This window comes from Phyllostomus discolor, chromosome 6 (assembly GCF_004126475.2).
Source record: "Phyllostomus discolor isolate MPI-MPIP mPhyDis1 chromosome 6, mPhyDis1.pri.v3, whole genome shotgun sequence".
Taxonomy (NCBI): domain Eukaryota; kingdom Metazoa; phylum Chordata; class Mammalia; order Chiroptera; family Phyllostomidae; genus Phyllostomus; species Phyllostomus discolor.
In genome coordinates, this window is record NC_040908.2 from 167,550,825 (window position 1) to 167,563,781 (window position 12,957).

Here is a 12,957-nt window from a genome sequence, read left to right on the forward strand (position 1 = left end):
GTGGGGCTCTGAATGAGATGAGGGAGGGCGGGAGGATCCCCACACCTGGACGGTGTTTGGGCGGATGGACACACCGGGGCTCCCAGGGGACAAGGATGCGGGGTACTACTTGTTTGGAAACACGTGGTGGGGGAGGGTCGAGGGCCCTGTTCTGGAACTTTCTCTGACCTGCCCTGTGTTCCCCAGTCCACACGCAGTGTGAGGAGGACAATGGGGGCTGCTCCCACCTGTGCCTGCTGTCCCCGAGGGAGCCTTTCTACACGTGTGCCTGCCCCACCGGCGTGCAGCTGCAGCACAACGGCAAGACCTGCAAGGCAGGTGAGACGCAGCGCTGGCTGGCGGGCTGCCGTGGGGGCGGGGCCTCCCTGGGGGGCGGGGCCTCCTGGGGGCGGGGTCTCGCTAGTCCCGGCCTGCGCGGCCTTCCCGCCACTGTGACCCCCGTGGAAACGGAGGTGGAGAACGTGTTCCTAGTGGGAACTTTCCAGCGCAAGTTCAGTTGATTTCTCCCCCACACGCCCTTTTCCACCTTTGCTTTAGGTATTTTATCACCTTTTCATGCTCCCCCTTAATGTTCGGTGGGTGCTTCAAGGGCTCACACTATGATGATGTTTTGGCGAGGGCCCTTGCCCTGCCGTGGTGTCTGAGCCTCTGGTTCTCAGGTGCCAGGTGCCAGGCTCCGAGTCGGTCTGTCCCCGGGACGTCCAGGGTGTGGCACTGCTGGGCAGCACCCAGGGGGACTCGGGCCTGGCCAGCCAGGGGGGCAGGGAGTCAGGAAGGCAGTCGCCGCCTCTGTGCCCAGTCCTAATTGGGGGGAGCCAAGAGAGGGCAGAGGCCTTCCTGGGTGGGCTGGCTTGTGCCACAGGTCTCATGGGTGGGGGCTCTGTGGGTCAGGATCTGAGGCGAGCAGCACCCCCTGCCAGATGCACTCTGTCTCCTCTGCCCGTGGCTGCCAGCCTGTCACCTGCCGCCCGAGGGCTCTGGGTTCCACCCGGCGTGGTTTCCTGGCCCCTCTGCTGCGGCAGGCCAGGGTCTGTGGGGGGTCCTGTGGTCGCCTGGAGACGGGGTCTTTTGCTTCCGTGAAGACTGGCCATCACACCGAAGGGGTGTGTGAGCGGTGCCGTGCTCTGGCCCCGGTGGCATCCCCCTCGAGGGCCTCGTTTCCCCGGGGGCCGTGGGAGGGTCCTGTGTGGCGGCGGGAAGTCATTAAGAGGACGAGTTGCTGCCGTTCGGGAACTGGGGACCAGGTGGGCCCCCCCAACCCACACGGCTGTTTCATCGTGGGTTTCTGCCCACTCAGAGCATGCCTCTTTAGAAACTGCCGGAAGGGCTCCTCGTTCATGCCTGCAGCAGGTGTCCGTGGAGTCCCCGCTGAGTCCTGGGCCCCGGCGTCATGCCGCAAGCGGCCTGGCTCCCGGGGCCCACGCCCGAGCCTGGGAGGGTGGGCAGGCAGGGTGGGGAGGCTGAAGCTCCGGCGAGCTGGTGGTATTTGGCGTGGCGGGCAGGGGCGTGTGAGTGGGCAGCCCGGCTCCTCGGACCCTTCTGGGCCCCTTGCTGTTGTCTGTTCACCTTGGCCTCTCAGGTGGCCCTGGGGGAGAGCTGGGCCTGGGGCCCAGGAGCACCAGGTGTGTTGGCTCGGGCGGCTTGGCCACTCCGGGGGTGGGGCTAAGAGAGTTCAGGGTGGACGGTGGACACTGAGGGGGAGGAGCAGCTCAACCAGTTGGGACTGATGCTCTCACTTACAGAGGAGAGAGCTGGACGGGGTTGCCCTCTGGGATCACTGTGGCGAGTGGCAGAGTAGGTTCTAGAAGGTGGGGGGGCCCCCTAGCTCCCGGAGGCCTGGGTCGGCTGCTGCTTCTGTCTCAAAGGAAGGTGACTGGATAGCTGATGTCTTGTTGCCTGGCCCTGGCGGGGAGTCCCGGCCCCCCTCCAGGGTGTGCCGGGCGCCCCTGCCCCTCCCCGGGAGAGGGAACCCCAGCTTGGAACGCCCCACCAGAGAGCACTCAGGTGTTGCTGACTGGAAGTGCCGACCAATTTGAACAAGGGGCCCCGTCTTTCCATTCAGCAGTGGTCTCTGCTCACGGTGCAGCCGGTCCTGCCCGGCGTTGCTGAGAAGCGTAGGGACTCCAGAGCCGGTCTGTTCATGCTCCGGCGCGCCCTTGCCCGCTTTCTGTGTGTGTCTCTGTGTCTCACTGGACCTAGTCGCAGGAGCAGCTGCAGTTTGTGTGTGTGTGTCAGACTCGTGAGTCACGGCGCCTGGAGAGTATTCGAACCTGCTTCCCCGGTCGGGCACTTTTCTGCTGTTGCTCTTTCCCAGTCGTTCCGCCAGGAGAGGGCGGGCCTGGATCCAGTGTCTGGTGCCGCATGGATTGGTGATGCCTGCCCGAGCCCTGTGTTGGATCGGCTTGTGATGTCTGCTCGGGGAGAGGGAAGGGGGTGGCTGGACGCCGGCTTGGCTGCCATCTCTGCCCAGGTTGGGGTCAGAGCCAGACTGCATGTGGACATTTGGGGAAGGAGTGGGGGGTGAAAAGGCGGATTGTGCAGAAGTGCCTATCATGCCCCTCGCCCTGATGGGGGACTGGTGCAGGCAGCTTTCAAGAAGCAGCCCCGGGAGGCCCCCTCACGCACCAGAATTCCCCGAATGGGGTGTGGACCCTCATAGCGTCCCAGAGGCATGGCCCGGTGCAGTGGCGTAGCTGGAGAAGCTGGAGTTTCAGGAGGGACTTGCCCGGGCGACCCGGGGGTGCAAAGTGCTAACTGTCACCCGGGGGGCTGCTGGGGGCTGGGGCCTGGTCGCTCTGTGCCTCTCTTCCTGGTCTGGGAGACGGGGGTCGCAGGGTGCCCCCTGCCCAGGGAAGCTGTGGAGGACCCAGGGTGTGACAGGAATGGCCGGCTCCTGTGCAGGGTTCCCGGCGTGAAGTGGGTGCATGTGCTTTTGGCATCTCCGTGTCTCGCCGGGCTCAGGGCGCAGGGGCGGGCCTGCTGGAGCCCTGGTTTGCCCACGCCCTGGGGGTGGGCCGACTTCTTTTACAACCAGAGGAGGCAGGGGCTGGTGGGCTCACACGGACTCCGGCCTCCTCGTGGTTCCCAGCATTCCCATAGTTGGGGCCTCTCAGCCCTGGCAACCCCCTTGCCTGTGGGTGAGCCCTTTCGAGGGCATTGCATTCTTTCTGCCAGTATTAAAGGTGCATCCCCATGTCTGGGCACAGAGCACCCTGGGGAGCCCTCTGTGTCGGGGCTGGTGGGGGAGGGCCTGCGCAGGGGGCAGAGTAGAAGAGGCAGCCTGGCCAGGAGGGCTTCCTGGAGGAGGTGTCATGGGTAGAGTGGCTCTTTGGTGGGGAGCTGACACTGGTCCCGGCAGGGTAGAACTGCTGGATTAGCAGCAAAGTCTGCCCTTCTTGGGGGAAGCTGCTGGGGGAAGTGGGGTGCTGAGCCATAGCACCCAGCCTCCTTCAGCGGGGCCGGCAAGCCTGCAGACTCCCCTAGAACTCAGCAGCTCAGGGCCACCTTCCCTGGTCTTGTGAGAGCTGTTTTCGTTGCCCTCCCCCCATCCCTGAAGGACACTTACAAATAAGTTGGAGGGTGCCAAGTGCGCAGAAGAAACACGTATTGTCATTCCGAGGGGCTGGTTTGGGTGGGGGTGCAGGCCAAGGGGGCAGTCTGCAGGGGCAGCTCAGCTTGGGGAGTGTTTTGCGGTGCGCCTGCATCTTTGCGCCTTCACCCCAGATGCCCGGCCTGGGGAGCTGGGTCAGAAGGAGGGGCAGGCTCCCAGGAGACAAAGGGGATGGGAGGGAGTCTTGCTTTGCATGAGGATGGGACTCTGGGATCTGTGCTTTCATAAGACCATTCCCAGTGCAGGCCTGGCTGGTTCTGGGGGCTGGAGGGGCCCCTGCGGCCCTGGCCCCATTCCGGGCTGTGCCCCAGGGGCCGCTGGGGTGCTGGAGGGTGAGCAGAGTTTTCCGATGGTTTTAGTTTGAGTCGAGAAAAGCCCCAGAGGCCTCTCGGGAGCATCTCCCCTTGGTGGCTTCCTGGGAATTCGAGGTGGCCCTAAAACGGCTCCATATTCCTTAATTCAGAGGGATCCGGGGTGTGAGTGAGAGACGGACTCGGCCATTGGGGGCCTTTCCACCTGTTCGAGGGGGGCCGGACAGCAAGTCAGAGATGGGCCCACGCAGGACGCCGGAGTGGGGTCCGAGGGCTTCAGAGGTCGCCAACAGCCATGACCCCACCTGCACACTGGGGCTTGGGGTGCAGCGTCCTGTCCCCCAGTTCTTCTATTCTGCCCCCTGCCCCCCAGTTCTTATTCTTTGCTGCAAAAAGGCACGTTGAAGACAAAGGTTTGACTAGAGAGCCATGGTCCCGTCACCTGAGCCCCAGTGCTGTCTCCCTGGCCACGCAGGGCCTCCCCGGCGGCTGGCGGCTGCTGGCGTGCGCAGCGTTGCGTTCCAGTGGACAGACGCGATCCGGGGAGTGTGGGCTTCTGAGTGCCGCTGACCACGTGCAGGGCACCGGCTCAGAAAGTCTGGAGGCTAAGGCTGGTAACGGGCAAAAGGAAGAACCGAAACATGGAATCCTGCTGACGGTCGCCGCCGGTGATGCAGCTCTGAGGTCCCAGTGGGCAGAGCCCGGTGTGGCTGCCGACCCGGCCAGAGGGAGCACAGCTTGCGGAGGGCTGCCAGCTCTGGGGGAGTCTTCTGATGCTGGGGTGTCTGCCGGGAGGATGGGATTTAGGGTCTGGCAAAGGAGGCCCTGGGGCGGTCTGGGGATCCTCTTGGCTGCAGGGTCCCTGACGTCCAGGGCACCAGGGGGCTCAAGAACCGAGGGCACGCGGTGAGGGCCAGGAGGCACCCTGAGTCGGAGAAAGGGGCTGTGCAGGGTGGCCTCTCCTGTTGGGGCGGGGGGAGGGTGTCGCAAAAGATATTCGGGACGGATGACACGGCCTTGGTCCGCAGTGGGGCGCCTGCTGCAGACTGGCAGTGATGTGGCGAGGAAACCCGGTCTCAGGGCTCGAGCTGCTCCCGTTCGGCCGTGTGATGCTTTCACGTGTCTGCCACCGTCTACCACACCTTGCTTGACTCACATTCTGGCTGTGTGACCTTCGAAAAGTGACTCGGCCTCTCTGTGCCTCAGTGCCTTTACCTACGGAAGGAATGCTACTAGGATGCGATTTATGGGGTTGTTGGGATGAAGGCCTGGTTGCCCCACATAGATGAGCCGTGCCTCGAACTTGAACTTGCAGCCAGGCAGGCAGTCGGGTTTGATGCCAGAAGAGCCTATCTTCCCGGGATGTTTGGAGTCAGAGGGAGATCCAGAGGCCGGGTGGTGCCAGCAAGAGTGGGTGGAGGCGCGGGGAGATGGGGCCTGTAGCATCCAGCAAACTTGAGAACAAATATCGGAGACTTTCAGGGTATCAAAGTTGTTACTTTATTGGCCAAGTTTAACCTGCGCAGGGGCGAACTCTCAGAGTGTCCAGCGACACAGTGCCCGCAAGGAGCTGCAAACGAGAGCCGCGCCGAGCGCTTACAACTACGTCCTTATATAGGGGCGGGCAAGCAAGCGTTATACAGAAGCAGACGTGGCAGTTAGCAATTCGCTTACAAAGACCGTGCGCAGGAATTTCAAACCAAGCATTCTTGCATAAGGCGGGAAGGCAGGATGTTAGTTCATTAACCTAGTCATCTCCTGGCTCTAGCTAGCTAGGTTCCTATTTTCTCATGGGCTAAGTTTTTCCCTACTCCTTACAGGGCCAGTGGGCGAGGGGCTGGGGGCAGGGTGTGGTGAGGCATGTGTCCCGGGTGCCCTGGACGTGTGGCTCGCCGTGGGATGAAGGCTGGCACTGGGCTGGGAGGGATTTGGGGTCCAGCGAGGGGGCCCAGCTGTGTCGGAATTCCTCAGGCCCATCACATCGAGGTTCCCCAGCCCCATCAAATCCGAGGCTCCGAGACGGGCCAGGTGTGGGGACGTGGAGGGGCCGACTCTGCACGGGACAGGCGCCCAGGGCGCACGGACGGGCAGCAGGTCGGAACCACGGGCCCAGCAGGAGAGGTCTCAACGGAGCGAGCCAGGGCTGAGGGCGTGACTTTCGGATCCCTGGGACTCTCCCTCCGGCGTCTGCTTCGTGGAATTGAACATGACATTTCTGTGACGTGGGAGGAGGCCGTTTTTTCCTCTCCTTGGGGTGAGTGAAAGCCGGCCCTGTGTAGGGGGTCGGTGCCTTCCCCAAGGAAGGGGCTGAGACGGTGATGATGCTTGGGCCCCAGTGCAGGGGGGGATTGATGTCTCAGAGTGCGCAGGCGTGCCCCCTAGGGGGGGCAGGATGGAACGGGGGACCCTCTGGCTGCTCATGGCAGCCCTCTGAGCCGCGGTTTCCTCGCCCATGAAATTGGACAGCGGTTGAGTTCCCCGAGCACCTGGGCTGTCCAGGATGTCCCCCATGGGGTCCCTGCAGATGGGGCATGAGACTCGGGGTGCATGGGCTCAGATCCCCAGGCCCCTCCTGAAGTGGCCCTGGCGGGGGTCCTGAGGCTGGGGACTAGGGAAGGAAGTCACAGCAGGTGGCCCCAGGTCTGCCAGGGATTGGGGGGGAGACCTGGGGGTGCCCAGTGGCTCTCGTCCTGGGAAGCCAGCATGCAGGGAGTCCTTCCGGGCCCGGCCTCCCCGCCCCCTCTGCAGCAGCAGCCGCTGTGACTGAGGCGCCCAGCTGGCTCTGCTTTCCCCCATGTTTTTCCAATTATGTGGAATGGGCTAAAAACGGCAGTAGCGGGGCCTTATTTGGGAGTCACCGCCGCGGTCCAAGGAAGCCCGCCGCCTCCCTCGCCCAGCCCTCTCAGCGGCCGGCTCTCTGTGGGACGCGCCCCAGTTATTCTGACTTCTGTCCCCGCGTTGCTCATCGCGGGGGGCTTTCTGGGCAGCGCACCCCCTGCTCCAGGCCCGAAGGGCCTGGGACGACGGTGGCTCGTGACAGCGTCCACGCCATGCGTGTGGCTCCAGCGCCCAGGGTGGTGGGGCTGGGCTGGGGCGGGCCCTGCATCCCCCACCCAGGCCGTGGCTGCTGGTGGGGCAGGCGGCAGGCTCCGACATGGTGATTTACGGGTCCGCCTGCCCCACCTCGCCAAGAAGTAGTTTTAACAGATGTTCGCAGGGACAGGAAACGAAAACACGGGGGCGGGGTTGGGGGGGGTACGCGGCCGGCCGAGGCGGTGGGGGGAACAGAGGCGTCTGGGCCGGTCTGATGGGCCCGGCTGACAACTGGCCGCCGTCTCCCAGCCCCTCACATGCGCCCGTCTGTCCGGGCGGATTAGCCGCGGCTCGGGGCTGAGGAATAAGGAGCGCATTTGTTCCCAGTCTGGCTGCCTCGTCCCCGATCGGGGAAGTAGGTCAAAGGGAGAAGAAAGGAGGCCCTTGTGACGGCCGCTCTGCCGGCCGGGCTGTGATTGGCCTTGACTGCGAACAGGAGGCAGCTGCTGTTCTCGGCCGCGGACCGTGAGCTTCTCAGAGCGAGGAAACCAGTCCGCGCAGTCCCAGGAAACGGGATGACAAGCCCGGGGACTAACTCCCGTTTTTTTTTTTTTTTTGGAAACCGAGGTATAACTTGCAGACAATGAAGCGCACAGATTCGAAGTGTGTGTTTTGATTAGCTTTGACAGTTGCATAAACCTGTGTAAACACCAGCCCAGGACAGACACAGGGCCTTTCCACCACCCAGAAACGCTCCCCCAACCCCCGCCCCGCGTCCACTCTGCAGCCGCCGCCGCAGCCGCCGCCACTGTCCTGACTTCCGTCACCCGGGATCGGCTTCACTCGTTCCGGAGCGTCACGGCAACGGAACCACAGAGCATGTGAGCTTTTGTGTCTGCGCCTGAGACAGACTTTTAGGTTGAATGAAAACGGAGTGGAGAGCTGGCCACAGTCTTAGGAGGCGGAGGTCTGGGAGCTGCAGGCCAAGCCCGCACCGACCGCCTGCCCTCCTGGCCCAGCCAGCTCTCTGTGGCCACCTGATGCGGGTCCCGCCCCCACCCCGCCCCCACCCTGCCCCCGCCAGCTTGTCTGGTGTGGCCCTTGCTCCTGCAGCCGAGCCCAGCCTCCGCCTGGCCCCAGCCTGGCCCCAGCCTGGCCCCAGACGTCCCTGGAGCTCAGGTGTCCGCCCTGCTCTGGAGTCGTGCTCTGGGCTCCCAGGGTCCAAGTCCTGGCGGAGCCCCACACTGCCCAGAGGAAGTGCCCACCTGCCCAGCCGAGCCCGGTCACCGCATGCACCTCATGGTGTCTCCAGATTGGGTGATGGCTGCACATGCCCTGGCTAAGTGCTGGTGGCCGTGCCCGTGGGCCCCTGCTCCTCCAGTTCCACGGATCCCGGGGGTGGTGACCAGGGCCCTGGTTGGGCTGGGCTGGGCTGGACATCAGAGAGAGAGACCAGGAGGGTCTTTTCCACCCTTTACCTCCCATTCCGACACCATCAGTGGGGATTGGGCGGCCTGGGCCTGGCCCCAGCCCTGCACGGTGTGGCCAGGACCCCTGGCGAAGTGTGGGGTCCTGTGCCTTGGAGACCTGGGAGTGTGAAACACCGCCAGTCACGTCTCCGAAGGCACCTTGTCCGTTGTGAGGTGCGTGCGGCTGCCTCAGCCCCCGTGACCCGCTGATGCCCAGCTGCTTCTGAGCTCGAGAGGCGGCATTTCCATACAGTCAGCCCACTCCCGTTCCGTAACTCCTGCGTGTACCACGGGGGCAGGGAGGGCGGCACAGTCATCCTCCCGGGGGGCTGCCCGTCGCGGTGGCCCCCTTCTGAGCCCTGTCCTCGCCTGTGCCTGGCAGGAGCTGGGGAGGGCGGGGCCCGTGACTGGCCTGCATCGTATGCACGGGCGGGGAAGCCCCTGCAAGGGCGCAGAAGGAGGGACAGGGATGGGATCCAAGCCCTGGCGGCCCGGCCAAGCCCCGCCCGCTGCCCCACACTACCTGGGCCCCAAGAACAGAGGGGCACGCCTGTGCCCCCTGGCCACGCCATCTCCTGGGGCCACAGGACAGCAGGCATGACCGGGGGAAGAGTTGCCGCTATTTGTGAGACACCCGTGGTGTCCCTGGCTCAAAAGGACACCGCGGGCTCCTTGGAGACACCCAAGCCACGTGCCACAGAGGTGGCTCCCAGCCTCCCCTCACCCACGTCACCACCTGTTTTAAAGCCCCATGCACCCGTGTTTCGAAGTCTCGGGGTGGCCCATCTTTTACTTATTTATTTACCCTCACCCGAGGCCGTGTTTTCATGGCTTTTAGGGAGAAAGGAAGGGAGAGGGTGGGAGAGAGAGGGAGACATCAGTGGGAGAGACATCGGTCGGCCTCCTCCTGTGCCTGCCTCATAGGGGGTGGAGCCCGCAACCTGGGCACGTGTCCTGCCTGGGAATCGAACCTGCAACCTGTTGGTGAATAGGATGCTGCCCAACCAGCTGAGCACCCCCAGCCAGGGCAGGGCAGGGTGGGGCTGGGCTGCCCATCTTTAATGTGCCCAATCAGCCAGCTCTGCTGGTGGGCCTCCGTCTCTCTCTCCAGCCCACCTCTGCCAGGGACCTGAGGCTCCAGCGCACGGCTCTGTCTGCCCCTAGTTCGCAGGAAGCGTGGTGGGGACAGGCCCCCGGTGCGTGTTTAATGGCGCCGGGAGAGGATGTGCACCGGGGCTGTGGCCTTGGGCTTCAGAGCCTGTGCCTTGTCAGCCTCTGGGGGCGGGGGGGGGGGGGTGGCCTGTGCATACCTGAGTTTTACCTGTGTGATGACAGAAGTCGGGCTGCTTGCTCCAGGTCACTCAGTGAGGAAATGGGGGCTGGAGCCAGGTGTGACCGAGACCGTTTACCTGTGCTGCCCGTGTGGGGAGCAGCCTGAGGGGCTAGGCGGGGTGGGGGCTGAGGACCATGTGAGGGGTGACTCCGGGAGCCTGGAGGGAGGGGCTGGATGCAGGGGGTCACCAGGCTGGCCCTGGCCTTGCTACTCTCTGGCCTCGCCAGGCCTCTGGGCACAGAGGTGACCCCCGTTTGAGGGCGGAGCCGGCGGAGGCACCTGCCCGGCCACCCCCGGCGGTGACAGCTTTTCTGTGCGCTCGCTGGGAGGCCCGGGGTGGGCCGTGCGGGTGGACAGCTGCTTGGGCCTCAGGTTTCCAGCGGAGCCAGGGCCCGGCCCGGCCACTTCCTCTGTGCCTTGTGACCCTGTGGTCACTCGGCGCGGTTTCCTGGGCCAGGATGCTGGGCTGCGGTCTCCGCTCTGTCCAACCGCTTGCCCCAGGGGGGCAGTGGAGAAACTCCATCAATCGCTGAAAACAAAAACAAGCCGCTGCCTGCCTGCTGTGAGGCTGTTTACGGCCTCAGGGTCTGCAGGGTGGATGGCAGCCCGTGCTGGGACCGGGCCCTTCCCACTCAGCCCCAGGCCCGGGAGGAGGCTGGAGGCCGCTCTGCCGCCCCCCCCCCCCCACCCCATGGGGGCAGCTGCAGGGGGACGGGGCTGAAGGAGGCCCTGGAGCTGCTGCAGGGCTGGCGGGGGGTCCAGGAGGCGGAGAGAGGCTGTTCTCTGCCTGTGTCCCTGGCACGGGGAGAAGCCAGTAGGAGAGAGACATGGGGTGGTGCTGGCCTCCCGGTGGACCTGTCCATCCTTCCTAAGGCAGGCCGTGACCTTGGAGCCTCAGAGGTTCATCGGGGACCTGCGGCCATGTCCACTTCATCTGCGGGGCGATGGGGTGGGAGGCTCAGGGGCCCCTCCTCTTTCCTCTGTGCTGACGGGGTCATTCTGTGCCCTGGAACATACTGTTACTTGCCTCAGCACTAAAACCCCCTTTTCCACGTTGGCGTGCGCGGGGGATGAACCGTGAGGACCTTTAAGATGCCCCCACTCTGGGCCACCCGCTAGCAGGGTCTCCCCCCACCCCCCCCGGCTGTGGGGGCTTCAGCCCCTCTGCCCTGTCCCTTCCTTCTCCCACTGCTCTTGCCCGCACTCGGCTCAGATCCTGGAGGCCACGTGAACTGTCCCTGAGGGGCAGTTTAAGGGAGGGCTGGGTGGTTCCTTCCCCGGTCCCTAGGGCCCAAACCCTCCGCCCTCCCTGGCCCCCCCGCCCCCGATCTTGAGACCCTCTAAGGAGAACCTCGGTCGGGCACCCACCCGTGTTTTCAAGTCTTGGCTTTTTTCTTGTCGTAAAGTAACATTTGTTCTCGCTGTAGAAAGGAAAACATCATAAAAAATAACAGAGGAAATAAAAACCACCCATAATTTTGCCACTCAGAGGTCGCCGCTGGGAGCGTCCTGGCGTGTTTCTCGTGCATCTGTTCGGGTCCGGTTCTGTGGGTCTGGTTCTGCGGGTCTGTTCATGCTGTGTGTTCGGTGCCGAGTCTGATGTCCCCGAGTCCCGGTCCCGGGCACTGCCCCCGTCGGCCCCGCTGCGCAGCGCTGAGCCCGGGGTCTGCGCGGTGGCCTGAGCCCCGGCGTCTGCCTTCACTTCATGGTTCGTGTTGCGGGACGTTTGGACTGTCCCCAGCTTCTTCTCTTCCGTCTGGGTTTTGTCGTTTTCACAAAGTGACAGCAACTCTCTGTGACCAGGACCCGGTGACCCTGAAGTCACGTAAGCCACGTGCATCTCTCGCTGCTGCTTTGGGCTGGGGTCTCAGACAGGGGAAGGGGCTGGGCCAGAGGGTCCCTGTCCACCTTGCTGTCCAGGCAGTGTGCCCCGGCAAGTCCTGGGGGAGGCAGGGGGAGCAGGCGGCGCTCCCACCCGCGGCAGGAGCCGTGGGCCGCCCTCCTATTCGCACGTGACCGGGTCGGAATCCGTGTGTCATCTCCGTCTGCGGTGCTGTTGTTTCTGCTGATCTGTGCGGAGGGTCTTCCCCTGTCGCTGCTGGGGTCTGGGTGGTCTTCCGAGGGGCCCGTATGCCTTTTGTTTAAAAACCTCACAGATGCGGACGTTGAGAGCAGTTTCGGGCTCGCGGGAGAGTGGCCGGGAGGGCCCGCACCTGCTCTGCGGCGCCCCGCCCTCGCTGCACGGCGTCCCTGTTGCTGGGCGTCGCCCTCCGGGACCGGGACCGCCAGAGTCACACGCCCCTTCCACACTCGGGCCGGCAAACCGCCCGTGGCTTGTGCGGCCTCGGCGCGAAGAACGGTTTTTACGTTTTTATGTGGTTGCAAAAAAAAAAAAAAACCTCAAGAAGAAGGATTTGTGATGTGAAGAAAGGACAGGACAGTCGCTGTCCCTGTAGGAGGTTTGCGCGCTTTGGCTCTCACGCTGACCGTGGCGGCTTCAGCACTGCACCGAGGGCGTCGCGCGAGTGTGACCGTGTGAGTGCGACAGGGACAGTGGGGGCCATCTGCTGAGACGAGCTGGAAGCCCCAGGACTGTCCAGAGACAGCGCTGCGGACGGACGCCGGTGGGGTTCCTTCCGGGCTTTTGCTCCTCCGGGGCCCGGAGCTGCCCCGCGTCCTGCGTGCACAACGTGCTCAGGGGAGCGCTGTGGCCTGTGACAACTCAGACTCTCGGTAGGCACGGCCTCCGAGCTTAGGTGGGCGTCAGCCCCCGACCTGCCCGCCCCGGCCGCCGACGGCCCTGGTGTGCGCTGGCCTCCACGCTGTGGCCTGTGGCCCGGGCTGCTCCTCCTGCCTGGGGCGTCCTCCCCTGAACCTCACACGGAACCTGCCCTCTCACCTGGCTCCCCGCCCGCTGCGGGGTGAATCCTGAGCCCCTGAAGGACCTGTTGAAGTTTCCATCACTTAGAAAGAGAGTTTCTGCACATGTGAGGGACCGAGTCACACTGGGCCACGGTGGGCCCCACGTCCAATGATTGGCAATCTCTTAAGAGGGAAGTTCAGACGCAGACCCGCAGGGGCGGGGGCCGTGTGACCTGGAGGCAGAGACTGCATCCGTGCAGCCACAAGCCAGGGAGCGTGGAGGGTCGCCAGCCCCCACCACCAGAGGCTGGAAGAGGCAGGGAGGGTCCCTCCCTGGAG

General features: G+C 64.3%; 1 protein-coding gene across 1 annotated transcript in view; it reads left to right on the forward strand.

The window, feature by feature from the left end:
• LRP5 (LDL receptor related protein 5) overlaps window positions 1-12,957 on the forward strand; it is a 90,536-nt gene that overhangs the window by 38,099 nt on the left and 39,480 nt on the right. Inside the window, 1 exon segment of the mRNA XM_028514676.2 lies at window positions 187-318. Within this exon segment, the coding sequence (XP_028370477.1) occupies window positions 187-318 (132 nt within the window).